The 26,635-nt window shown below is 43.0% G+C and overlaps 1 protein-coding gene across 8 annotated transcripts; it reads left to right on the top strand.

The window, feature by feature from the left end:
- The first annotated feature begins 110 nt into the window (after positions 1-110).
- TIA1 (TIA1 cytotoxic granule associated RNA binding protein) lies at positions 111-26,480 on the top strand. 8 transcript variants are annotated; one of them, XM_087705982.1, is made up of 13 exons: positions 111-293; positions 3,249-3,345; positions 4,732-4,830; positions 5,573-5,627; positions 5,801-5,833; positions 6,986-7,073; positions 12,401-12,476; positions 14,947-15,055; positions 15,688-15,783; positions 15,870-15,954; positions 22,100-22,223; positions 23,252-23,391; positions 23,976-26,480. In XM_087705982.1, the coding sequence occupies exons 1-13, from the start codon at positions 268-270 to the stop codon at positions 24,121-24,123; spliced, it is 1,176 nt and encodes a 391-aa protein (XP_087562108.1). In that variant the 5' UTR covers positions 111-267; the 3' UTR covers positions 24,124-26,480. The 8 variants fall into 8 exon arrangements, with proteins under 8 accessions (XP_087562108.1, XP_087562106.1, XP_087562107.1 ...); XM_087705980.1 differs by having other exon boundaries at positions 23,249-23,391; XM_087705981.1 differs by having other exon boundaries at positions 4,729-4,830.
- The last annotated feature ends 155 nt before the right edge of the window (positions 26,481-26,635 follow it).

Below are 26,635 nucleotides of genomic sequence, written 5' to 3'. Positions count from 1 at the left end.
ACGCCTCCAGGGGAGGCAGGATTGGGTGAGCCGCTGCGAAGGCGGGGCTTCCTCGGGCGAGTGCACTGGCGGGAGACGTTGCGCGTGCGCGGAGGCGCCTTTCCGTCGGCCGGCCGGGCCTCTCCGCCCAGCAGCGCCATCTTGAGAGGACGGGCGGTGGGTTCGTTGTCCGTCGGGCCTACGTGAGGGCCGCCTCCTTGCCTCGCGGACTCTGCCCGCGGGTCGCCCACGCCTGACCGGTGCGGCCAAGGCGCCGCTGCCGCCGCTATGGAAGATGAGATGCCGAAGACCCTGTGAGTCTGGCGGGAGCCCCGCGCGCGCGGTGGGAGGACCCCGGCCACGTTGTTCCCGCGCCTTCCCGCCGCGAGCCTGACGGACAGGCCTCGGTTCCCGCTGCGGGTGGCCGCCTCCTTCAAGCGGTTCTTCGGCTTCTCAGGCCGGGTCGGGATGCCCGCCGGGGAACGGGGCCGCGGCCTCCCGGGTGGTCCGGCGCCCCGAGACGCTGCTCCGGGCTCGCCTCTCCCGGCCGCACGGGCTGGTTTGGAGCGGGGAGCCTGCGCTGGGCGGTCACAAGGGAGGATCCCCGGCCCATCTAGGAGGGAAGCGGGAGGCCGCGGGGCCTGCTGGGAAGCATGGGGCTCCGTTCGTGGGTGAACCAGGCTGGGCGGAAGAAGAGCGGGAATGGCGTTGAGGCGCATCTTCCCTTGTGGCCTTAAACCTTTCCAGGGGGAAGAGTCTAACTTTCCAGTCCCGCTTACCGGGTTCCGTTTCTTTTGTCCCCAGCTTTCCGTCTCCGTCTTCTCTTTCCTGGCCCCAGCCTCCCTCATGACGGTCCCTCCCCAGGAAAGGGGGAAGTTGGGCTGCTCTGGCGGCCACGCACATGCCCGGCACTCCTGCTCTCCTCCAGGGGTGGGGGGAGTTTCAGAGAGGTCTCTGGCCGGACGGGGATCGCTTTCAGCCAGCTGGGTTGCCCTGCGTTTCGTTGGCGGCTTCGCAGAAATTGCAGAGAGCGCAGCCCCTCCTTTTTCCGAAGGAGATGCCAGGCGCTGAGCAAAAGGCAGAAGACGCCGCCACCTTTTCTGCCTTCTGTCGAGTTGGGTTACGTGTTGTAGCCAGTCTCCACCCCCTCCCCCCACAAAAAAGGTTCAGGAGTGTTAAACTGCGGTACTAAATGCCTTGGTTTAATTATGTCGATAATTCCTTAGCCTATCCTAGTTCCTAATCTAGGTTTTAGTTTATACTACCTTCTGTTTGGTTGCTTTTTATGCTGATCCGTTATATATTCATATTTTGTTTTAAAGAAAAATGTTCAGCATTTTTACCCTATTTTGATACCCAGGAAACATTTGGTGTCTATGAACATGAAGGGGCCCCTCATAGGCTCTCAGACAAAAAATACATTTCGGTCTTTAACTTTCCTCATGTTGACATATTTTTATTGACCCATTTGCATTTTAGTAGCTTATGCTTCTAATTAGTTTTCTCAATTACTTTCTTTCACGCCCCACAGTTTCTCAGCCAGGATGGCCAATAATTACATTATCTGAGATTATGTGGATTGAAGCTGAGGCTATCTGGAATGACTGGATTCATAAGGAATGCTGTAGTTGAAAGATGAGGGGACTTTAACATATTGCTAGTCAAACCTATTAGCACTTTGACATTTTGTTTATTTCAGGAATAACTTAAAAATTAAAGTTCTAATGCAATCATTTAAAACAAATACCAAATATAAACTGGTGTTTAATCAATTATTGGACATAGAGCTTAGAACAACAACTAAAAAAAAGATCTATCTTTAAAGGACCTTTCCAGGTTCTTCATAAAACTTCACACCTATGAGCTTAGTTTTTACATATGATTATTATCCCTTCTTTTAGCATAGCCTCCGTGTTTCTTCTTTAGCAGGCAAGACTCATTTGAGAAGGAGGTATTAAGAATCCAGCCACAGGGCATTAAATCAGTATTGACTGTGTGTGGAATCGTATCTGTAGCCTGTGGAGCAGCTTTTAAAACAGCTGGTACATTTTGCACTGAGTAGCTTTTCAAATCTCGTGCTGAATATATTTTGATGGAGTCATCTGCAGGTCACAAACCATGAAAAACAATAACTAATTCCCTGTCCTTGAATAGGATATGCCTTTATTGTACCAATGAAAGCTTGTAAGAGAAAGTATACCCTCAGAATCTCAATTGTAGCCTGGTCCTCTAAGACTGAAGCTGTTCCCAGCAGTACCAGTGTATGTTTATGCAGAAATGAGCAGCTTCATTCTTGGAATAATTTTGTATTTAATTCATAGATAAGTAGCAAATAAAGTGCAATAATTTCTTAAGACTTAAAAAATAAGGCAAACATTAATGTAAACTTGTGAAACCAAAAGTTAAATTTAAGAGGCTATCAAGTACAATTTTTCTATTGTCCTTTACTTGAAAAAAGTTTAAAATAGTTAAATAACAGGTCTTTGATGAAGAGTTAATACTTAGCAATTACAAATATAGAGCAAAAGAAATCCAAATTTTAAAAAGATAATATCTGAAAGATAAATACAATATGGATACTTTGTAAAAATACTACTAATTTTGTGCATAATATAAGAAATAAAAGTCTTAGAAGTTTTCTACAGGTAGTCCTCGCCTTACAACCATTTGTTTAGTGACCTTTCGAAGTTATGACACAAAAAAGTGATGTATGACCATTTTTCACATGACTGCTGTAGCATCCCCATGGTCACATGATCAGATTTTGGATGCTTGGCAATTAATTCATATTTATGATGGTTGCAGTGTCTCAGGGTTACATGATCATCTTTTTCAAACTTTTGACAAGCCAAGTGGGGAAACCAGATTCACTTAACACCAGCGTTATTCATCTAGCAACTTCGAGAAAGATTGTAAAGGACAAAATTCATTTAATTGTCATGCTTACTAGCAGAAATGTGGACCATAATTGTGGTTGTAAGTCTGTTAGTAAGTTTACTATCTGTAGCTCGAGCAGGAGACCAACAAATGGGTGGCCCAATCTCTTGTTTGTGCTTATTTGCACAGGCTTCATTACTGCTGTTAGATTTTAATTTTGGCTTTGATCAATACAGATTTTCAAATCAGAGTGTAGTTTTGTTCCTTAGCTCAGTCTTCTAAATACCTTCTTAGATATTTTAATAATTACTAAGCTGGAGGACAGTCTGGTGCTCCCTCTGCTACCCTTTTGTTATGTAAGATTTACAAGTTTCAATGTGTATATTTTACAGGTACGTGGGGAATCTGTCAAGAGATGTCACCGAGGCCCTAATTCTCCAGCTGTTCAGTCAGATTGGACCGTGCAAAAATTGCAAAATGATAATGGATGTAAGTTGATATCAGATAAGAATTTTTCATGTGCATAGAACTTGGTTATATATCGGTTAAAATTATAGTGTGTTTGTGTACTCATGCCTATGGACAGGAATATTCTTAATTAATAGTACCTGCTTGGTGTTAGATAGCAGAATTCAAGGGAGGTTGGACTTTCTTCCCATAAATTCACATACTAAGAAAGAAAAAAATTGACCAGATAAATTGCTTTATTTAACCAATATGCCAGGTGTGCAGTCAAAGTCCCGTTTTATCCTAAGTCATGGTTGTCCAACCTTTTGGCTCACTTAGCCTGCATTGAGTGAAGAGGAATTGTCGTGGACCACATGTAAAATATATAAAATAGTTAATCTCTATAATTAATAAGCTTGCTTTGGTTTTTTAATGTTTTTGATTAGCTAGCTATCCAGGACTGCATGTAGCCCATGGGCCACAAGTTAGACGTGCCTACCATAAACATACACTGCTAAATAAAACTAGAATCTTTAATCTAGAGAAGTCCTGGCAAGTTATGGTTTGGTTATGGTTTATTAAACTTGTATGCCACCCTATTCCCGGGGGGACTCAGGGCAGCTAACAAACTCATAGGGGAGGGGTAATACAAAAAACAAACAAGACAGAACAATTACAAAAAACAGATTAAAACTCCTCAACAGCCACAACAATTCGAGTGGGGCTGGGAACTCATCAGCCCCAGGCCTGCCGGAACAGCCAGGTCTTGAGGGTGGTGAGGGGTCCTAATCTCCACGGGGATTCCAGAGGGCTGGAGCAGCCACAGAGAAGGCCCTCCCCCGGGGGGTCGACAATCTACACTGACTAGCTGATGGAATCCGGAGGAGGTCTAATCTGTGGGATCTAATTGGTCGTAGGGAGTTAATTGGCAGGAGACGGTCTCTCAAGTACTCAAGTCCAACTTCCTGTTGCCTGTATCTCATCAACTTTGCGGTACATGTAGGATACTGAATCACATTCAGAATAGTAAAACAAATGGATAATGTTACTGTTTTATACTGTAAAGTTTAATATTAAATAATATTAAAAACTCATTCTAAAAATTACTTGCAAAGGTTCATGAAATGCTGTAATCCTGTTAAAGTAAAAATAAACTAAAATAAATAAGATTACAAAGTACAAAACAAAAGGAATGTGTATCTATTCAAAAATATCTATCAGGTTTAGTGATTCAGATAGAGATGTATAGGCTTGCACTTTCAGTTTGGCTGTTAAAAATAATACATCCATTTAAGAAGTCTAAAATAATTACTTTTGAATACTTTCTTGGGGGATAGAACGATCCTTTCTCTGTCAATATTTTGGTGTGCTTAACAAAGGATCTTCCTAGAGGGTAAGAATGACTTTTTGTCCTCTCTGTTTAAGCAGACAGCTGGAAATGATCCGTACTGTTTTGTGGAATTCTATGAGCATCGTCACGCAGCCGCAGCTTTAGCGGCAATGAATGGGCGGAAGATAATGGGTAAGGTAAGCTCTCAGGTCTAAAGGGGACGTGGAACAGGACTGTGGCTTTAAATAGATGGAGGAAATCATGTTTTAAAAAAGAAGAAAATCTAAAGGTAAACTTTTATCCTGTTTGAGCCCTGTGTATTGCAGAATTGAACTGAGTTCTTAAAAATATTTTGAGCTAAAACTACATGATGACTTCACAAATGAAACTTGGATAAAGTAGCATGGCAAAATAGAGCTTAACATTATAAAAAGGGAAATTAAAGTTACTTGCTATTCAACTTCATTTGTGGAAGAGTCTTTGTTGTTTTTACCACTTAATTGCTAAATACAGCAAAGTCATGTTTTAAATGCTGCAAAATCTCAATGTAACGAGATACCTGTTAGCAGCCTTTGGATTTCATGGATGATTTTTTTGCCTGGATTTTTCCCAGAAGCAGTGGGCAAGTCTGTTACCTCTGAAGTAGATAAATCATCAGTCAAAATTTACGTCAGTTAAATTTATGTTAAGTAATATTAATTGCTGTGACTTATGTCATTTGTATTTGATGGTGTAGCCCACATGACAAATTGCCATGAACGATATGATTTGCAGTTCCCCTGACATTCAGGAACAATGCCTTCTGTCTCCCCCCCCCCAAAAAAATCTGTTAATTCAAGGTTTCACTGTATAATATGTCAAAGCATTGAGAGGACTGCAGATTATATTAATGTTTGTTCTAACTTTCCTGGATATAATTCTAGTAAATATTATTTCTAGGAGGTCAAAGTGAACTGGGCAACAACCCCCAGCAGCCAGAAGAAAGATACCAGCAGTAAGTCCCTTCCTATCCTGAGTCATTACTCTTTATTTGCACAAAAGTGTTTTTAATGTTAAGCAATAAGCATCATGCAAATATTTGCCCTATTATTTTGATCATTATCCTAAGATATTATTTAATGTGTTTGTGTTAATAAACTTAAGAACAAATCTAATCTTTGTCATCAGGTAGTACCGTTGTCAACACACTGCGTTCACAAGGTAATTGTATCTTCTTAAACATAAAATGAAATCTCTCAGGGGTATCTATTCACTAACCGCCTGAAGCTATTGGGGGGGGTGATTATGTTGTCGCAAGCTTTCTGCCTCCTCCTCCTCTCAGATGGATCAGGATGTGGATTGTTGCTGACTTGTAAGCCCTGTGACCCCAGTGGGCGTGTCCCCTCTGAGGGGAAGCTGCTGCCCACGCTGCACCCTCACATTTCTTGTGAGGTACCAGTTGCTCCTCCAATTGGATCTTCCTTCCCTCCTGTTATTCGGCATCCCGGGGCTGCCTCTCTACTTGCCTGGCCTGAGAGCTCTGAGAACTTGGGGAGGATGTAAAGGGATTCTTGCCAGAGCGGTGCTGTTGCAGCACCAGGTGTGCCGTGAAACCTGTTAGAGGTGTGGAAAATTGAAGTGGGCTTTGTGTGACTATGAAGAACCTCCTTAGATATGACACCTGTGTTTCGCCAGTTCTTATGTAAATGGATCTAATCTAAATTATGAAGGGATTACTCTTTCCGTTCTGTTGCCTTCAGTCTTAGTTCACTTGCTCATGGATTTCACATACTTTGAATTCACATGGATTCACATGGTGTAAAGGCTGGGCAATCAAAACTCTTGGCTTTTCAGAAAACTGTCAAATACTTTAACATCAAACTGTTGCAATGCAAGGTATCTTTTTGACTGTTCTTCACAAAATATGAATTAAGTTTGAGCTATATGTAACTTAGGTTCTCTATAACTAGTTGGTGTAAATTTTACTCTCTTGCTCACGGAACCAGTAGATGTGGTAGCTTTTTTAATGCTAGTAACTACAAAACAAAGCTACAAATGCAGCATATTGTTTGCTCTGACTTTGAGCTACATGAGCATAGTTCTCATGGTAATATATTTTCTGCTATGATTACAGATAATATAAAAACAATAAATGTTAGTTTTATGTAAATTTTCTATACTTTTGTACTGCCATGTCTTCTGATGGATATATAATAAAACAATGTTGTATTTTGTTATCTGATAGGTTAATAAAATCTAGTTTTCATATAGTTTCTATTGTGTGGAAATCAGTACAAGATTTTTAAAATTACCATCACCTACACTTCTATGAACACTCTGCAAACTTGTACATTTTTCTCTTTTCTTGAAAAGACCACTTCCATGTCTTTGTTGGAGACCTCAGCCCAGAAATTACAACTGAAGATATAAAAGCAGCTTTTGCACCATTTGGAAGAATATCGTAAGTAACGTCTTATTGTCAGATATTGGGGGCAGTCAAGTATTCAGTTGAATGCTATGAATAGAGTGTTAGCAAGTTAATTTGTATTCTCTAAAGAGAAGCATCTGTTTTGTATTCAAATAATCCAGTTAGTTTTACTAATTGTGCTTAATATTTTAGAAGATACGTACATTTTACAATATTTGAAAGTCTGTGTTCTATGACTTATTTAGTTCACTTTCTAGAGTGGATTCTCATGATAAGTAAGGTCTCTCGAGTGTCTCCTGAGGTATCATATAGTCTCATTAAAGCAGCTTTCAAATTCATCGGGTTTCAGAGAAAATGTGGCCTACAAGACTTTGGCTTTTTGTGAAATGGGTGCTCTATTAAATAAAATAAACTAGAAATTGGTATCCAGTGTAGTGAATTGCTGCTGTTGCTACAGATGTCCATTGAAGCTAGAATGACATGGTAACAATGTATCCTTTTACTTAATCTGATTTTAGGACTCCCCAAAGGTTGAATAACAATAGCTTGAAAAACTGATTTCCAAATGTAAAACGTCATGAAGTGATTCATTCGTTTTGTAACTTGTGCAGACTTCCTGAGAGCCAAGGGAGGTGACTGGGTCTTTTGTTTCTTCCTCTCGAAGACTGCTCTTCTTATTATTCCTGACTGTTTTAAACCTCAATTCAACCACAATTAGCTATTTTCAGGACTGATAAAAGCCAAGAAAAAGTTGTCTCGTACGCTGCTCACATTGCCTGGACCTGCGCAGTGCAGGGAAATGCTCTGGGCCACCAGCATGCCATCACAAAGGCTCTAGTCAACTGGGAGAAATCACCTCTCAGCTGCTACACAGTTGACTGGAAATCTTCCCTTTATTGCAGATTTTTTAAAAAAAATAAAAATCAGATTGCCCAATTGGTTAGCATTAGTATAGATGAAATTAGGGTGCAAGCTGCCCTTTTTGCTCGTTTCTTCCTTTGTGGCATGGGCAATGATTAAAGTGGAGACCAAGGGGAGAGCATTCCTAAAGCAGCTGGTCTCTGCTGGCAGCAGGATGAGAGAGTTCGCTCTCTTGCACCGGTTTGCATGGTACAAATGACTTGAAGAGACCACTTGAGCCTCAAATAACTTAGATGCTGCTCTGAGCAAAAAAGCCGCCTGCTGAGTTCAGTTGTTCATATGATGCGCAACCCCCACGTCTAATTAGGGTTTCTCCATCCATTTTGAGTGGATGATAAGAGGCTGCCTGTTCTTGCCCACAAAGCTATGCGGAAGATCTAAGGAATACTTCCCTTTGCAAGGCCTCTTGCTAGTGCTTCCCTTCATGAAGTCCCATTAAAGAAAAATAGGATCTATGAGTGCTCCTGGGCCAGCAAAAGGAAGAATGGGGCTGTTTTTTCCCCATCCCTAGAGAGGTCTCTCTCTGTGCCCATGGCAGACTTGGGGCAGCCCTCTCTGCCTTGCGCCTAGCTGTCAGCAAACGCTACGGCAGGATTCCCTCGTCTTAAAGGCCCCCGTCTGTTTCTGGCTTTGGGGATGTTGGGAGTCCCTCAAAATAGCTGCTGTCATAAGCATGGCCACCCTTTTTTCAGACAGCAGATATGTGACGTTCTTCCTCTGCCCCTTGTAAGCGATTCCCCTTCTGCCCCAAACGAGTTGATCCAGACAAGAGGCTTCAGCTACAGCCTGGATCCTGAAGCTTGTGCTCCTTTTCCTACTATCATGAGAGCTTTTTAATTTACATATTTATTTAGCCACAGGTATTGTGACTGCCTAACTTCAACAAATAACAAACAATACTTAAGAAGCCATGTTAATGGAAAGCAAACTTAAACAATATGGAATTCCGTTAAGAATAACCATAATTCTCTTACAATACAGTATGTATTTAATAATTGAATTTGTATAGCCGCCCATCTCACAAAAAGCGACTATATTACTTATTCTGAAAAAAGCAGAGTATCTTATGTTGTAATTAGGCAGTAATCCTAGTGCGTGTCAAGGGATACTGTGTTGAAAATTAAAATACTCTGATATGTTTTGAGAAAAAGTTTTTCTCCTGGGGGAAAAGGAAGCCTTTGACCAAAGTTTATTCTTAGTGGTCTTTTTCCTAAAGAACTTTTGGTTAAAATATTTTGGCTGCTGGGATTCAGAAGGAAAAAGTTTAATGTGTAAACATTCTTCTCAGATTTATACACTAAAAATCACTTCCATTTTTGTTTAAAGGATAAACTAGTTTGATGTAGTAGTTAAGACATCAGGCTAGAAACCAGGAAACTATGAGATCTAGTCCTGCCTTGGACATCAAGCCAGTCACTTCTCTCAGCCCTAGAAAGGAGGCAGTGGCAAACCACTTCTGACATATCTTAGCAAAAACCTGCAGCGACATGTCCAGGCACACACTGAGAATTGGACACAATTGAATGGAAGTAAAAAGCAATCTTTAATATTTATGATGCATTGAATACCAGCATAAAATGTGTTGTTTGTCAGCTGCAGTTGAAGTATCCGATTCATGGGCCCTTTCAGGGACCAACCCCTAATGTCAGTGAAGGGCATGTGCGCTCCAGTCCCACCCCTCGGCCTCCATGAATGAGGGGGCAGAACTAACCATAGATAACTTGAGCTGCACTGGTTTGCCATTCTCACAAAGACAAATCTATTCAGTTGCATGTGGTTGTAGTTCCTCTTTAGATCTTCCATATTCACATGGGAGCCTATGGGATGGAGGAGGGGAGGGCATTGGCTCCCCTCCCCCCTGCACTGCTACAGTTACACCTGTTGGCCTTTAAAGAGTACAGTACTTTTGTGGAGATCTCTGTAGCCCTTAGGACTGCCGAAAGTGGTCTGTCCTCTTTTTGGAAATAGTGATTTTGATTCAGACAGACTGAGATAGAAAGAAGGTGATTCAGTGAATCTACAATTGCAGCCCTTAAGTTCTTCCTCATTCAAGTGTCCAGTCTATTTTTCTCCAGCATTCTGGACATCATTTTATTCTATTTTGAGACCTGAGATTTTCAGGATGCCAGAAACCAGGCTTCCTAACCCACGATGGCTCAATTTTCACAGCAGGATATATAGGATATATAAACACAAGATATATACAACTTGCTGATGGCTTGGTTTGTGGACTTGGCCAGTTGAAGGCCTAGAACATATTCCAGTTCAAAATTTGCCCATGTTTAGTATTTAAGTTTAAATTTCTGCAATCATAACAACTCTGTTTTAAATATGATAAACTTGTAAACTTCAGGCAAGAGTTAACTTTAAAAGTTCTGCTAATGCTGTGATGTAAGTCTGCAGTTGACTCTTGAAGGGAAGGCCTGTGTGTTACCCACCCCAGCCAGCTTTGTTCTAAGTGATGCTCAACAGCTGCATCAATATTAGTGCCAGCCTAGATGTAGGAAGGGCAGAATAAAGACTCTCTACACATCCATCCTCGAAACGAAAAACTTCTGCCCCACTAGCTCGTGATCCAGAATGCTGGTGCTAATCCTAACACACACAGGGTTAGTGTGGCCAGTGTATTTATATTACATCAGTAGCCCAAACTCTTGTTCCTTAACCTCTGAAGGAGATGTGACAAGGACAGAACATCATATTTAAAAATAAAAATATAATCAGCAGGTGGTCTTTCAAGTTTCCTTTATCTAATGCAGGAAGTAGAAGTAGAAGAATATGTACTCCATCTGTTATTTTTATAGCTGATTTGTAATGCTACATATTTAGTATACTGAAAACGTTAAAAACCTATTTTATTCTCTTGATGGGGTAGCTTTCAATTTTTGGGTGAAAATAATTTCTGATATTCTGATAGTTCCAGAAGTATTGATTTGAAACATTGAGTATTTATATAAACTTTAATATATACTTAGAACAAATTGATAATTGTACAAATGCATTTATTCTATCAGGGTTTGACTAGCATGTCTATGTGTTTGTGGTTTGGGTTCTTATTTTAAAAAATGGCAGTTAAGTGCTAAGTACAGAGACTCATCCATGTCATTATGAAATTAAATGTTCCCTGCTCTAACTCAGATAACTAAATGTTTAAGGCAAATATCCTTTTCTGCTGGATTATTCAGTTATTTTCTTTCTTATGGAGTAATATCTTTAATGATCTTGATAACTAGTTGGCTGTTTCAGTGATTTTCCAATTCCTTAGCTTCTTTCCTGTATCTTAAGTACCAGAAGGTAGATACTGAATGTCTATAGAAATTCTTTGGAGGACTGATTGGCATCACCTGAAGCCTCTTCCAGCTTGAGTGTATGGGACTGGGTCTTTTGGGCACCCTGCATGGCCTTCTCCCTGGCTTTACTCTGTGATTGTGTGTCTGTGCGTGTCGTGCCTAAATCGTGTGGGTTGGGGAGGGTAGAGATGGCTGCGTGTCTTCAGCCTTCTCGATAGTGCACCCTTCATGCATAAATTATCTGAGATGCCTTTAATTAATGAAAAATGGCATTTCTGCCAGTGGGGTTTAGCTATTGTAGCTGGGTCTTTGTCTTTTTTAACTCAATCTCAAATAATAGGGCTCTGGTTATTTTGCAGAATGTCTCTGAAGAATGGACAGCATTGCCATGGCTAACTGCAAGCTACAGTTCACAGTGGACAAACGTTGTAGTTTTTCTATTTACTTTTATAAATTTTTACTTTATATATTTTGTAGTTTTCAATCAGTCCTGTATGATTGTTAATTACGAATGCAGTTTTTAAAAATTATTTAATAGTGTATAGTTTAAAAAACATGTTAGTGTTTATTTTCTTCCATAATGCAACCATTTCTGAAAATGTCAATTTCTCAAAATTTACAGCTGCCCAAGTCCAAAAAGGGGGTAACGAATTGACCTGAGAAAATTAAAGAATTCAGTTAACAGGCGACGTATGCCTTTTAATTCCTATTTTTTCATTTTTTCTATTTTCTATTTCTAATAAGTAGGTAGAATGTGTTGGCCAATAGTAAGTTTATAAATTGCATGGTTCAAGAGAGCCTGTTGCTAATATGCTAGCCAACTACATGCCCTCAGTTATTCCTTTGAATAGCTGCTTTGACCATGCGTAGTGTTTTTAATAGTATATAAGAGCATTGAACTGTGAACCAACCACTGTAAAATAGTTGTTTTTAAAACTATTGATTTTGCATGTTTACAGAATTAAGTTTAATTTTTGCTATCGTGATAAGACTTTAGTAAAAGGGAAAATTGCTTTGACTGTATATTGCTGGTGCATTTAAGAAGTTCATTTTATTAAAGGAAAACATGAGAAATGAGCTGCGTGTGAGACATTTTTGACTTGGATTCTGTTCAGTTGATGCTTAACTGGCTTTCTCTTTCCTTTCCAGGGATGCCCGAGTTGTTAAGGACATGGCAACAGGAAAATCAAAAGGATATGGCTTTGTTTCTTTCTTCAATAAATGGGTGAGTTCCTGCGTTTTGATTGATGGTTTTACACCCAATACACAACTGGTCAAACATATCTAGCAACTATTACGAAAGGTATCTTGGTGAAGCTGGTTGTGCAATAATGTGCAACAATGAAAATGCTGAAATAGTTAGATTTGCTCTATTTCAGACCTCTTGTGGCAGTAAACTACACCGTGTTACTAATAATCCAGAACCTGACAAGATGATTCACAATAATTAACAGTCCAGATGTACTATGTGGTTTCTTAGCAGTAAAGGTCCGGCATCATAGCTTTCCACTTGCTCTAATTTCACAAGACTATAACATTTCATTGTCACCACCCTAATTCATTCACCCCCTGAAGCAGAAATGCAGATTCTCTTCTGATCTCACTCTAGTATAAACCTGAGCAAGATTTCAACTTAGTGTTTGTTTATGCTCCATTTTGGGAATGGTGTTCTCAGTGAGGCTGAGACAGAGACTGCAGGAAACTCTGCATGTGGAGAACAGAGGAGATTTGGGGGAGATGTACGTAAAGCTTTACACCATTTATAAAGAAAAAGTAGGCATCTTCAGGCAAAAGGGATGTTTGCTTACAGTGTTCTAATGGCTCCTTCTTAGGCAGTTTCAGTTCTTGAACTGAGTTCCCCAAGAAAGAATAAAGGATGAAGGATATGGCTTGGGCAAAATAAGCCAGGGAAGGGACTCAGAGTCATTTGCCCCTTGCCATGTATGTATGTGCATGAAAGGCCATTCCCCCCCCCACCTGTTTACCACCATTCTGACTGATGGGCTATTGGCAATGTGGCTTGAGCAAAGTGCTCCCTCAAAGCTGCTTTGGGAAGCGACATGACACTTCCCTTTGCAGCCCCTTGCCAGTTGCCCAAAATCCGGCTCTGGCTTTCGCAGGTGTCACTTGATTGGTGCAAATCTAAGTCACCTCAAGCAGGTCTAACATAAGTTTGCCCACGTTTGGTTAGACAATATTTGCTCATATGTTATGCCCTTTCCTGAATAGGGAGACTCCATCACTCATGCCTTTGTCATCCCGTTTGGGTCATTGCGATGCATTCTGAATGGAGCTACCCTTTAAGAGTATCCAGAAGCTTCTACAGGCACGCAATGTGGCCCCATAGGTAATTTTAGGGGCCCAAAGAAGGGTGCATGTAACACTCAGCTCTGTGAGCTGCACTGGGTGCCAGTTTGCTTCCGTGTCCAGTTCAAAGTGTTGGCTGGGTCCTATAAAGCCCTACATGGCTGGGGTGAGGTTACCTATGGAACCAGGTTCTCCCCATCACATTGGCTTGTCCCACCTGGTCAGGCAGGGGAGGCATGCTGCAGTCAAAGGATTCTGGGTCTAGGAAGAGGACATTCTCTGCCGCTGCCCACGCATTATGGGACCTCTGGCCCCAAGAGCTGAGGAAAGCCTTCAATCTCCTGGCCTTCCACAAAGGGGCTTTGGGGGGCACAGGAGACCACCCAACTGTCGGGCTGCCTGGCCCCAAGAGAAATAAACAACCCCCGACCCCACCCCCATATTAACTAATGCTAAATGTCCATCTTGAATTTTTTACCTTTTTGAAACGTTACGTTTTTATAATTTTTAATCTTAAATTAATGTTAATGTTGATTTTATACATTGTTTGTGTATTGATTGTATTGATCATACCCAGAAAACCTCTCTGGGGAAGATGGGCAGTTTAGAAATAGGAAATATAAATCAAGCAAGCAAGCAGACCGAGCCCAAGTTACCTATCTTGCATGTTATCCCTCTTTCCCTTATTATTTTTTTAAATAGCCTTTAAAATTTATTTCAATTTATATAGTTGCCCGTCTCACTTACATAGATATCGGGCCGCATATGAGTTAAAACGAAAAAGACAAACCCCCATAATCAAAAGTAAATAATTAAAATAATTAACCAGAAATGTAGCAGAATAAGAACTGTAACTGTGGGGCTGGCTGGGGTCTTGAAAGTCCTCCCTTTAATCTCTTGCCCCTCTTACAGTTTTTAGATTTTATATATACCTTTTTATAGATACATGGGAGGGAGGGATGATCTGGATGCAAGAACAGCAGGGCAACTGCAACACTTACCTTTGTTGGGTTTTGGAATAATGATCAATCTTGTCTTCAACTAACACAATGAAAGTGAAATTGCCTGCAATTTGTGGAATTTCACTTCATAATGCTTGTACATGAACATTTCTTTCAAGATAGATACTGCTCTTTTCTGAAAAGAAGCATAATCTTTCAGTCTTCATTTGTTAATAAATGATTCTTTTAAGATACAATTCTTGAAATACATTGGAAATGTAGACAAGTATGGTGAGCTACAAATAAGCCTTTTGTAAATCAGAGTGATTTTATTCCTTTTATTCCTTAGATGTGATACAATAATAAATGTTTATGACAAAGAATCATCTATGATTTAGCATTCTTCGAAGGGTTTTTAAATATGTATATATTTCTGGACCTGGATAGGATGCAGAAAATGCAATTCAACAAATGGGGGGACAGTGGCTTGGTGGAAGACAAATCAGGACTAATTGGGCAACACGCAAACCTCCAGCTCCAAAGAGTACATACGAATGTGAGTAGCCTTCAAAATAAACCAGACATTTCCAGCTATAAGAAAGAAGCTTTTCTGAATCCAAAGGGACTTTCCTTCGCTAAGGATAATGGTATCTGATTAATGGGCTGTTGCTGGGGCTGAGCAATTTAATTCTCTACATTTTCAGAATAGGCCTTGAATTCTTACCACTCTTACATTGTGAACTAAATATTTCAGAGATTGAAATTAATGTCATTTACAGTTAATTATAAAAGGAAATCAAACCCCAACTGCCCTTTGGAAGGGCAGAGATTGAAGCTCAAATATTTTGACGACTAAATGAGAAGAGGGTACTCATTGGAAAAGACCTTGGGAGTGCGGGAGACTGAAGGCAAGGAGAGGAGGAGGGCAGAGGAGGAGAGGCTTAGAGAGGGGCATCGATGCATATTTGTGCAAAGTGGGGTGGGGGGCTGGCATGCTGTGGTCCATGGAGTTGCGAAGAGTCGGACATGACTCAGCGACTGAACAGCAACAAAAAGAAAATCCTTATGATAGAAAGGGATAGTTTTGGAAAATAGTTTTCCAAATGTCATTTCTTGTGTTTCATTATAGCCAATATTTTAGACAATTTTTGTTTTATTGCAAAACACCTTTGTGGTTTTTTTATATAGCAAATGCCAAACAACTCTCCTACGATGATGTTGTAAATCAGTCCAGTCCAAGCAACTGCACTGTGTATTGCGGTGGCGTAACTTCAGGTCTGACAGGTAGGATATGCCATCAGTTTAGAGTGACCTTGTGGAAGACAGTTGAGGTGCACATTCTGAAATCTTTTTGATCTTCTTGTTTGCAGAACAGCTAATGCGCCAGACATTTTCTCCATTTGGGCAGATAATGGAAATTCGAGTCTTTCCAGATAAAGGGTACTCCTTTGTACGGTATGAAAACATTTCTCTTGCACACCCTATTTGTGTTTTCAGAAGTTTTATAAAACCTCCAGCTAGACTTCAACTAATATGCAAATTCACATTCATAAGTGATTTGTAGAGAAACAGAGGTATATGTTCCTGTGTGTAAAATATTTTTAGTACAAAGTTTCATTCACATTTGAAAAACGCAGCTGAGCGGAGGCTTTGGCAAGCACTATAAGCACTTTGACCAGTATGAAGGAGTTGGCTGGAAAGAGCCCTGGACCACCTTGATGGCTCCATCAAGGCAAATGCTGTGGTTCCCTTGTTTCAGCAAAAGGGGTGATGTTGCCTTTGGAAAAGCAGATCTCTTTCTTCACCCAGTCGTAGAAACAACTCTCTATTTTATTCTATTCTTACATCCAATTAAGTCACTTGGGTCACCAATTAAGCTTGATCTACCACCTCCTTATTCTAGATTGATGTTTCACAACGTCAGTAACTTTATAACATGTGGACATCAGCTCCCAAACATCCCCATCCAGTATCTTGGATGTCCACAAATCTTAAAAGTTCTGAGGTTGAGGAACATCAATCTTGAATATTTCCATCTTAGCCTATATCTGTCTACAAAACTACGAAGAGAAAGAAGAGGAAGGAAAGCAAACCCTGAAAAGGTTTGAGAAAGAAAAGGAGATATCTTGATACTGAGCTGGAAAAGTGAAGTGCAGACATTTTCTTTCAGATAAAAAGGCTTTCCAAGAGTCCATATTAATCTAAAAGCTCACTGTGACACCAGATACTTGTTAAAATAAGTCTGCTGTATTTTCTACTTAAAGTACTGTATTCAGTATTTTAGAAGTCTCATAGAATAACAGAGATTAGGGAAACCTAGAGGTCTTCTAGTCCAACCCCCTGCTCAAGCAGGCGACCATATACCGTTACAGTCAAATAACTGCCCAGGCCTTTCTTAAAAACCTCCAGTGATTGAGCACCCACACAAAACTTCTGAAGGCGAGCTGTCCCAATGATGTCACTGTCCGGAAATTTCTGTCAAACATACTTTGCTCTTTCGAGACCACATGACCCCCTTGATAGGTTGTCCGGTCTACAAATTTCTGGTTCCATTCCTCTGAGTAGTGAGTCTTTTGCATTTGATCTAGATGTTATAGCTGTTAAAATCAGAGCATCGGAAGGATTAAATAAAATAAAACAAGTATTTTTGTCATGATGCTGTGTGACTGAGTATTCTTCAGACTTACGTTCTGCCGGATTGGCCGAGCTCTCAGCGGCAGCTCCAAACGACATTTGCATGGCCAGGGAAGGATGGCCAGAGAGGACGGTGGCAGGCAAGCCTTTGTTGCCGATCCCGGCAGGCGGAGAGACCTGCGCGTGCATCTGGAGACGCTGGCCGGTTGGCTGCGGATGGTAGACCTGGAGAATGAGGTTCCTCCCCTTCCTCCAAGATACAGGTTCCCGGATTTGCTACTGGGAGATCAGGGAGGCAGAACGACGAGAGATGTTCCTTCTGCAATTGTTTATTGTAACAATTGGCTACGCTGACTTAATGTCTCAAAAAGAAAGCAGATCTTATTGTTTTGATTCTTATACAAGTTTGGCAGGAAAAACCAAGACTCATTGACATTTAGAAAAATGCTGTCAGTTCCCAGGCAGAGACAAGCCGGGAAGAGAAGCCGGCCTGGACGGCTCCGAGAGTCCGGTCTCGCAGAACAAAATAGAGGGGATTCGGTGAGGCAGCTCATGGGGGAAAATATTGCTTCTGGAAGAGCTGTTCTCAGAAAACGCTACCGATCCTGCAACTATCCCACCAGCTCCGGTCGCCATCTTACCGGCTCTAGTCGTCGCGACTGCCATTTGGGGCACCGACCTGGCTTTGTCGTGTCGGAGGAACCACCGGTTCATCGCTGTCCCATCTGTCGCTGTTCCATCTCTCTCCAGCCACCGTTCCATCTGCTTTGGTCTGTTTTGGTCATCGTAGCTGCCGTTGGGGCGGCTGCCAACCTACCACCGCCCTGCCTGCTCCAGTCGCTGCAGCCGCCGCTCTATTTGTTTGAGCCGCTGCTTCTTGGCCTGCAGCTCGGAGGAGACCACCGACCTGCCGACCGATGTTTCATTCGCTCCAGCCGTCGACCTGCCCCTGCTGTCTTAGGGGGCAGCCAACTTGCCGCTGTTTTGCCCACCTGGCCACCGCAACTGCCGGCCCAACGCCACCGGCCCGGCTTTGCCGCTTGGGGGGGGGGCTGGATCATGCCGCTATGCCTGCCCTGCTGCCCATCGAGCCTTGGAGCTGCAGAAGCCTGCGTTGGTGTGACCTGGGGCTGGGCGGCTGGCCTTTCTGCTGCCGCCATTCCATCTTGGATGCAGCTCCCCCTCCCTCCCTCCTCTTCTTCTTCACTGTGGCGTTGGTTTGGACATCGTTGCCACTGGTCGTTTCGATCAGTGTGCGCCCTTCTTTCGTCGCCGCCCCGGGAGGACAGGGTCAAAGAGACTGGGAACTTGCTCCTTTCAACCAGCACCAGCCTTTCCAGTCCCCTCAGACTTTACCATCTTTTCCCAGACTGCGTGGGGGAAGAGTGAGGAGTTGCCCCCCCCCAATTTGCGCTGACCTAAGAATCTGCGTTTTAACTTGTGTGTTGAGTGTATGATAGTATGATTGTGAGAATGAATGCGCCCACTTTTAAATTATTTATTTATTTATTTTTATTGTTCTGTATTTTAACGATTATTGTGGGGTGTGTTTGTGTGGAAATGCCTGTTGAGTGAAAGTGATGGGACTGGGGGTGCGACCTGGAGCCCCCTTCACTGAGTGCAGAAGCAGAAGTGGATGGGGGCCCGGGTCCACCCCTCGCCCTAGAGTGAATGCTGTGTGTGGCCTGCCGGGAAGAATGGGGGCCATGGGAGGGGGGGGGTCTTCGGGTGGGGAAGAGGGTCGGAGCATTTCGGTCATGACTGGGAGGGGCAGATATGACGGGAGCCGTAGGGCTAGCCATTACCAGGGAAGAAGGACTCGCTACATTTTAGCGATTCCTTGTTCCGGCCCTTCAGGTTCACCTCAAGAACCTGGTGGCAGAGGAGTTCAGGACCCTGGTCTCAGGTTGCTGTTGCTAAATGCCAGGTCTGTTGTGAATAAGGCTCCCCTCGTCCAGGACTTGATATTAGACGAGGGGGCAGACCTGGCATGTATAACTGAAACCTGGCTGGACCAAGAGGGAGGAGTCCCCCTCTCAGAAATGTGCCCAGATGGGTTTTGGGTGCTTCACCAACCACGACACCAGGTAAGGGGTGGGGGAGTAGCAATGGTTGTCCGGGAGTCATTAGTTTCTCGCAGGATCCCTGCCCCGGAGATTGCGGGGTGTGAGTCCCTTCTCTTGAAGTTGGACCTAGGGGGTCAAGTGGGCTTGTTCTTGATGTACCTACCTCCCAGCTGCGTCACAACAGCCCTGCCTGCGCTGCTGGAGTCAGTAGCCAGGTTGGCAGTGGAGTTCCCCAGACTAATGGTGCTGGGGGACTTTAATCTACCGTCTCTTGGCAAACACTCTGAAGGAGCGCAGGAGTCCATGGTCTCCATGACAACCATGGACTTGACCCAAATAGTTCAGGGCCCAACTCATAGAGCGGGACACACACTCCACCTTGTATCTCGGGGCAGTGGAGACGTGATCTGGAATTAAGGGGAATAGAGATCTCGCCCTTGTCATGGTCAGATTATTCCTCGCTGAGGCTTGATTTCAGGACACTACTCCCCCACTGCAGGGAGGTGGAGCCGATTAAGTGGTTCTGCCCCAGGCGCCTGATGGACCCTATGGGATTTCAGAGGAAGCTTTGAGAGATACCTGACTCCCTTGCCCGCAACTCGACCGAATCCTTAGTCGCTGCTTGGAATGCTGCGGCGACTGAGGCATTAGATCGGATTGCGCCTTTGAGGCCTCTCCACAGCAGTGGATCCAGGAGGGCACCTTGGTTTACTGAGGAACTCCGGGAGATGAAGCGCCAAAAGAGATGCCTAGAGCGACGTTGGAGGTCTAGTAACTCTGAATCTGATTGAATACTGCTAAGAGCCTTTATTAGGACTTATTTAGTGGCGATACGGGCAGCAAAATGCACTCATTTTTCCACTCTTATTGCGTTTGCGGAATCTCGCCCAGCCGCCCTGTTCAGGGTGACCCGCTCCCTCCTGAAAGGCGAGGGGGTGGGGGAACTCCTGCAGGGAAGAGCTGAGGAATTTGTTCAGTTTCTGTCGGACAAAATCACTCAGTTTCGGACAGACCTAGACTCTGCTTGGGCAATACCAGCTGAGGTGCCGAGGGCAAGTCCAAGTCGGTTTTCCTGGGATGAGTTCGATTTTGTCACCCCTGAGAAAGTGGACAAGGCCATGGGAGCGATGAGCGCCTCCACCTGTTTACTGGACCCGTGCCCCTCGTGGCTGGTTTCGACCAGCAGGGAGGTGACACGCGGCTGGCTCCAGGCAATCACCAGCACTTCTTTGCAGGAGGGGTCTTTCCCGCAACCATTAAAGGAAGCGATGGTGAGGCCCCTCCTCAAGAAGCCTTCCCTGGATCCAACCGTCCTGAAAAACTACCGTCCGGTCTCCAACCTCCCTTTTTTGGGGAAGGTTGTTGAGAAGGTGGTGGCACTTCAGCTCCAACGGACCTTGAATTAAGCGGATTATCTGGATTCCTTTCAGTCTGGTTTCAGGCCTGGGTACAGCACAGAATCCGCTTTGGTCGCTCTGACCGATGATCTCTGGCGGGCTAGGGATATAGGGCACTCCTCTATTCTGGTGCTTCTTGACCTCTCAGCGGCTTTCGATACCATCGACCATGGTATCCTTCTGCGACGTCTGGAGGAGGTGGGAGTGAGAGGCACCGTTCTACGGTGGTTCTCCTCCTACCTCTCTGGTAGGTCGCAGTCGGTGTTGGTTGGGGGACAGAGGTCGACCCCCAGGCCCCTCAATTGTGGGGTTCGGTCCTGTCCCCCCTCCTATTCAACATCTACATGAAACCGCTGGGTGAGATCATACGACGGTACGGGATAAAGTACCATCAATACGCAGATGATACACAGCTGTATCTATCTGCCCCGTGCCAGCTCAGTGTAGCGGCGGACGTGATGTGCCGATGCCTGGGAGCTGCCAGGATCTGGATGGGGGTAAACAAACTCGTACTCATTCCCGACAATACCAAGGGGCTATGGATGCTGCCCCCGAAGGACAGTTCAGACAGTCCATTCTTGATCCTGGGGGGTGAAAACTTACACCCCTCAGAGAGGGCCCGCAATTTGGGGGTCCTCCTGGATCCACAGCTGACACTGGAACACCACTTGTTGGCTGTGACCAGGGGGGCCTTTGCCCAGGTTCGCCTGGTACATCAATTGCGGCCCTACTTGGATCGGGGTGCACTTCAAACAGTCGCTCACGCCCTTGTCACCTCAAGGCTGGATTATTGCAATGCGCTCTACATGGGGCTACCCCCTGAAAAGCGTTCGGAGACTACAGCTAGTCCAGAATGCAGTCATGCGAGTGATATTGGGTTTACCGAGATACACCCATATTACACCTATCCTCCGCAAGCTGCACTGGCTGCCAATTGGTCTCCGAACGCAATTCAAGGTGTTGGTCATTACCTTTAAAGCCCTACATGGCTCAGGACCAACGTATTTGCGAGACCGCCTACTGCCGCATACCACCCAACGGCCGATAAGATCCCACAGGGTGGGCCTCCTTAGGATGCCATCAGCCGGACAGTGTCAGCTGGCGGGGCTTCGGAGGAGGGCCTTCTGTGTGGCCGCTCCGACCCTGTGGAATCAGCTACCCCCAATTTTAATCTTTATTTTTATTTTGTTTGTTTTTCTTTTCTTGTTCTGTGTAAGCCGCCCGGAGTCCTCCGGGATTGGGCGGCCTATAAATCTAATAAATTAAATTAAATTGTGTCACTTAGGATGTCATCTGACCTCCAGCACAGGGTCAGCAAAGCATTTGGCTTTAGATTCTGTCTTTCAACTTGTCCTCAAAATGTGACTTTCCCAGCATTGTCCTCTTCCGTGTGGACAGCACGTGCATCTTCCTATTAATAGAGAATTGTTGCATCGTCTTTTATTTGCTGTCTCATTAATGAGGGTGATTATGTTTATTTTCTCCCTTGTACTTGCTTTACAGGTTCAATTCTCATGAAAGTGCTGCACATGCAATTGTTTCAGTCAATGGCACCACAATAGAAGGACATGTGGTGAAATGCTATTGGGGCAAAGAGACACCAGACATGATCAACCCGATTCAACAGGTAAGAGTCCTTTGCTGTTGCTACTTGTTCCGTTGAAAAGCATTCCCAAAATTACTATGCAGATATTTCCTCAAGATGGATTCCCCATCCCTTTTCTTTGCTGTTTTATTTATAGTCTGGTGATCATAGTTGGAAGGTGGGTAGAAATTAGCTATAATATGTGTCATAGTGAAGAAATCATCCAAGTTCCAATATGAAGTAAAATGATTTCCATGTACCATATTTTTCAGAAGATGCACCCTTTTTCCTCAAAAAAGGCTGAAAATCTGGGTGCGTCTTATACAGCATTTTTTGCCTCCCAAAGCCCTGCCCCTTTAACCAAAATGGCTGTGCATAGCCTTATGGAGGCTTTCAGAGAACTCCTGGGCACTGGGGAGGGCAGAAATGAGCAAAAAATGGGCTTTTTTGCCCCCCCCCCCAGCAGCACTCTATAAGCCTCCATAAGGCTATGCATGCAATTATTTTTGACAAAAGCCCATTTTTGTGAAAAAACAGTCGTTTTTTGCCCCCCTCCCCGAGCATTCTGCAAACCCCCCCAAGGCTATTCATGCCTTTTATTTGGGAAAAAAGAGAGGCCGTTTTCAGAGGTTTGCAGAGTGCAAAAACTTTTTCCCCCTTTTGGAAAGCTCTTTAACTGATGAGAATTACATTGATCAAGTGCTGTCCCAGCAGAAACAAAGTCTTAAGTTTGTCAGCGATTTCCTTCTCCAGCACATGGATAAATACACGTGGAAATATCTACCTACCTACCTACTCTCTCCCTACTTACCTACTCTATTTCTCTCTCTTTCTATCCCTCTACCTACCTACCTACTCACTCTCCCTATCTACTGTATTTCTCTATCTCTCTATCTCTATTTCTCTCTCTCCCTATCCCTTTATCTACCTACCTACTTTTTTTAAAAAATTGCCTCTTCAAAACCTTGGTGCGTCTTATACTCTGAAAAATACGGTACTTTATTAGGCATGAATTTGCAAAGCGATTTTGCCTTGGTGACATGCTAACTTTCGACCATCGTTTTCAGCAGAATCAAGTGGGCTATCCACCACCTTATGGGCAGTGGGGCCAGTGGTATGGAAACGCCCAGCAGATCGGCCAGTACATGCCTAATGGCTGGCAAGTCCCTGCATATGGAATGTATGGGCAGGCATGGAACCAGGGATTCGGGTAAGTGTTGGGAGTTTGCCAGGGCTTCCTGACAGCAATGAAAACGAAAGCACACACAGTTAGTTAGAGCACTATTTTTTTCATTTTTAACATGTTCATAGATTACTATTATGTGCTTGTTTGAAAAACAGCATTTGTGTCTTCACCAGTTCAATTATTTTTATATATTTGTAGGCTGCAGAAAAAGGGATAGCATACTAATTTAACCAGCATTAAAAGAAGCATACTACAAAATTAGACCATTAGTAAAGTTACAATTAGTAAAGTGAATCACAGTTGTACTTGGAATACCAAATAGTAATAAATTTTATTCACCAAAAGTTTGATTAAATAAACAGCTCTTAGAAGCTAGTAGCAGTGGAGCATTTGATGAACTGAGTTGCCTTCAAACATGTCCAGTTCATAGTTACAGTAGTCTGAAAATATGAACGGGTAGTTACTTAAGGCACTGGTTGATAAGAATGTTGTGATCCCAGGCTTCCGATGTTACGGAAAACATACAAGAAATACTCAACATGATTGCTTGCTTTTGTCTTCCTATTACAATGCAAGCTTTATCTAACCTCATTTCCTCTTCCATTCAGTCAGACACAGTCATCTGCAGCATGGATGGGTGCAAATTATGGTGTACCACCCCCTCCTCCGCCCCCCCCTCCACCACCCCAGGGGCAAAATGGAAGTGTTCTAACTAGTCAAACTGGATATCGGATGGCAGGTTTTGAAACACAGTGAGAGACAGAAGGACTCTGGAATAGAACACCTGTGGCTTTGAGGCTGTATGGAGCATTGTAAAATCCTTTGTTTACTTAAAAAAAAATCTATCCAATCAAGTCAGTGCAAAAGTCAAACAGTATTTATTTTTAATCATGAAACTTTGTTGTTCACGCTTTTTTTTAAAAACACACAGGAGATACTAGATGCTGGATATCTGCCAACTTTTGCCTTCTTTTCCTCTTTTGAGATGTGTTTCTTAAGATCCATGTTTGAAACACAACTAATGCAGGGATTTCTGCCACTTTTAGTATAGCGGCAGGAAATTGCACAATATCAAACTTTTTTTTTCCACTGAAGTAGTATGCAGTCTAGTTTGCATTCCTAATATGACTTAAATGTACATGAAAGAAGTTATATGAGAGAAAAAAGACACGCCAAAACTGTGTGAATTCTGGGGGTTTATTGAAATCTTCAGTTTGTGCACAATTCTGTTTTAAAGAGAGCCTGATGTATAAAGTGTCCATCTCCTTGCTTTTGTTATACTGGGATTTCAAATATAACTTATTCGTTTACATTATTTTGTATCTAAACATTTTTCGGAAAGTGGTCTTTGCCTTACTGTCACCATTCAATTATGAAGTAGGAGCCAGGATGCGGGCAAGTGCCTCGTGTTCACAGAACCCAGCTCTGCACTCTGCTCGGTGTCAGGAGGTGCCGGGTGTGTGTGTGTGTCCCTGTTCATTGACTGATGAACATAAGCTCAATTCAGATCTTATTAAAATGTGACACAATCTTAGGAGCCAGCTTTTTAAAACCTGTCCATTTTTACATTTACATGTATCCTTTATCATGTCAACTATTTTAGCAAATTAATATTTTCACAAAAGTCGCTCAGCTTTTGTATGTCTCCGTTGAAAGAGTAAGAGACAGAAAGACCTCTACATGACTTAATGGCTATAATTTAAGCTTTGACTTTTGCATGTGAATATTCTAATACACTGTTAGACTTTGAATAAACAGTCATGCTCTCATTTTCCAGAGATATAGATACATTGGTCTTAGCAGCTTTTTACTCACCTGGAGCAAGTCTGACTTGATTTAACATGTACAGATAGAGCTATTAAACTATATAGCATTGTGTGTATCAAGCCAGGAGTAAAAGGGGTGCTCCAACTAAAGCCTGAAGGACCAACTGGATAAAGCATTTTTTAATTCAGAGGCCAAATAATAATAATAATTAATAATAATAGCATTATCCTACCTCCTAGCTAGCTTTCAGAAGATGTAGAAAGAGCGCTATCCTGGGCGTAGTGATTATACCCCAATTAACATCTGGGCACATGGAGGTGTTTGCTTTCCGTTCTGCATTGGTTGTAGTGGAGCAACCAATTGAGAAGTTGCTGATATGCACAAGACAGTGAGCGGCCACCCTAATTTCATGGAACAAAAGGGGCCAAAACCAAAGTAGAGGGTTGGCTGCTGAGAAAACAAATTGTTGTCTTATAAACGGATCCTGGCCCTAACATTTTATAAATAATGCATCCCCAAAAGATGCAACTTGTACATTAGTTTCACTTCATTAATTGTCTGCTTCCTTTAAAATTTGTATAGGCCTGTCTTCTTTCTGCTTACTATCTCTGCCTGCACAATTCTTTTAAAAGAGAAATGTGAATAGGTCTGAGGCGAGCCTGGTGCCATCTGGGAATTTTTCTTTGTATATACTTTCAACAGCAGAATTGAGTACAGATTTCCTTCACAGAAGCCAGCTAAGATCTCACAGTCAGCAAACCAAGAAAGCTTTCAACATTTGGACAATATTTGTGGTCCTTGGAGTATCGTCCCTTGAGTTGACAGCAACTCAAGCTTTAATGCTTTCAACAATATGTAAATATTTGAAAGGGGAAGGCAAAAAAAAAAATTACAGTATTTTTAAAAAGTTGATTACTGTTTTAGTTAGACAATACTAGAGAGCAGTGGAAGGGCCCTTCCCTTCTGAGCCTCTGTGAGCCCGTTTCTTAAGCACCCCTGTTGGCGTCTCCCTTGTTGCTGTAACCAGACTGGGGCTCTAAGGAAAAAGGATGGGACCCTTCCTTCTAGCTGCTGCCCCCTTTGCCCCAGTTTCTCATCCAGGCATCAGCTTTGTTACTCTGGTGTGCAGAGATAAAGTGCTGCCTGGGAGTGTTGTTTTTTTCTAAGTAGCAGCATTTTGTTTTTGTTTTAATTTCTGTATGAATTTTGGAAGCTTCATTGAAACGAATGTGTTTTGATACTTATGTACAGAAGTTGAAGAACTTCACTCCAGAAGCCCTGACTTTGGAAAGCCATTCAGATGTTAATAAAAATGTGAGCTCGCGTTTACCTTGTTATATTTTAAATGGTTTGTTTTGTTTTTAGCTATTCCAAGCTTACTTTGGGGGAAGAGGCTGGCAGCCTTTGCGTGCTTTCATCGGCCGAGGCCAGAGCCATGGGGGGGGGGGGGAAACAACGGAGGAGCCCTCTCAGCTCCCGCGGGGCTAGAGGCGGCTGTTGA

This window comes from Thamnophis sirtalis, unplaced genomic scaffold (assembly GCF_051295495.1).
Source record: "Thamnophis sirtalis isolate CommonGarterSnake01/CBP01778 unplaced genomic scaffold, rThaSir2_p1.2 scaffold_2, whole genome shotgun sequence".
In the NCBI taxonomy this organism is placed as follows: Eukaryota; Metazoa; Chordata; class Lepidosauria; order Squamata; family Natricidae; genus Thamnophis; species Thamnophis sirtalis.
The sequence above is the reverse complement of the archived record's forward strand: the minus strand, read 5'-3'. Positions and strand labels throughout refer to the sequence as shown.

Bases quoted from the DNA above. Each gene is read 5' to 3' on its own strand.
- TIA1 (XM_087705979.1), top strand. From the start codon at position 268: ATGGAAGATGAGATGCCGAAGACCCT. The intron at 3,346-4,728 runs GTAAGTTGATAT...TCTCTGTTTAAG, and splicing joins ATTGCAAAATGATAATGGAT to CAGACAGCTGGAAATGATCC. The intron at 5,628-5,800 runs GTAAGTCCCTTC...CTTTGTCATCAG, and splicing joins CCAGAAGAAAGATACCAGCA to GTAGTACCGTTGTCAACACA.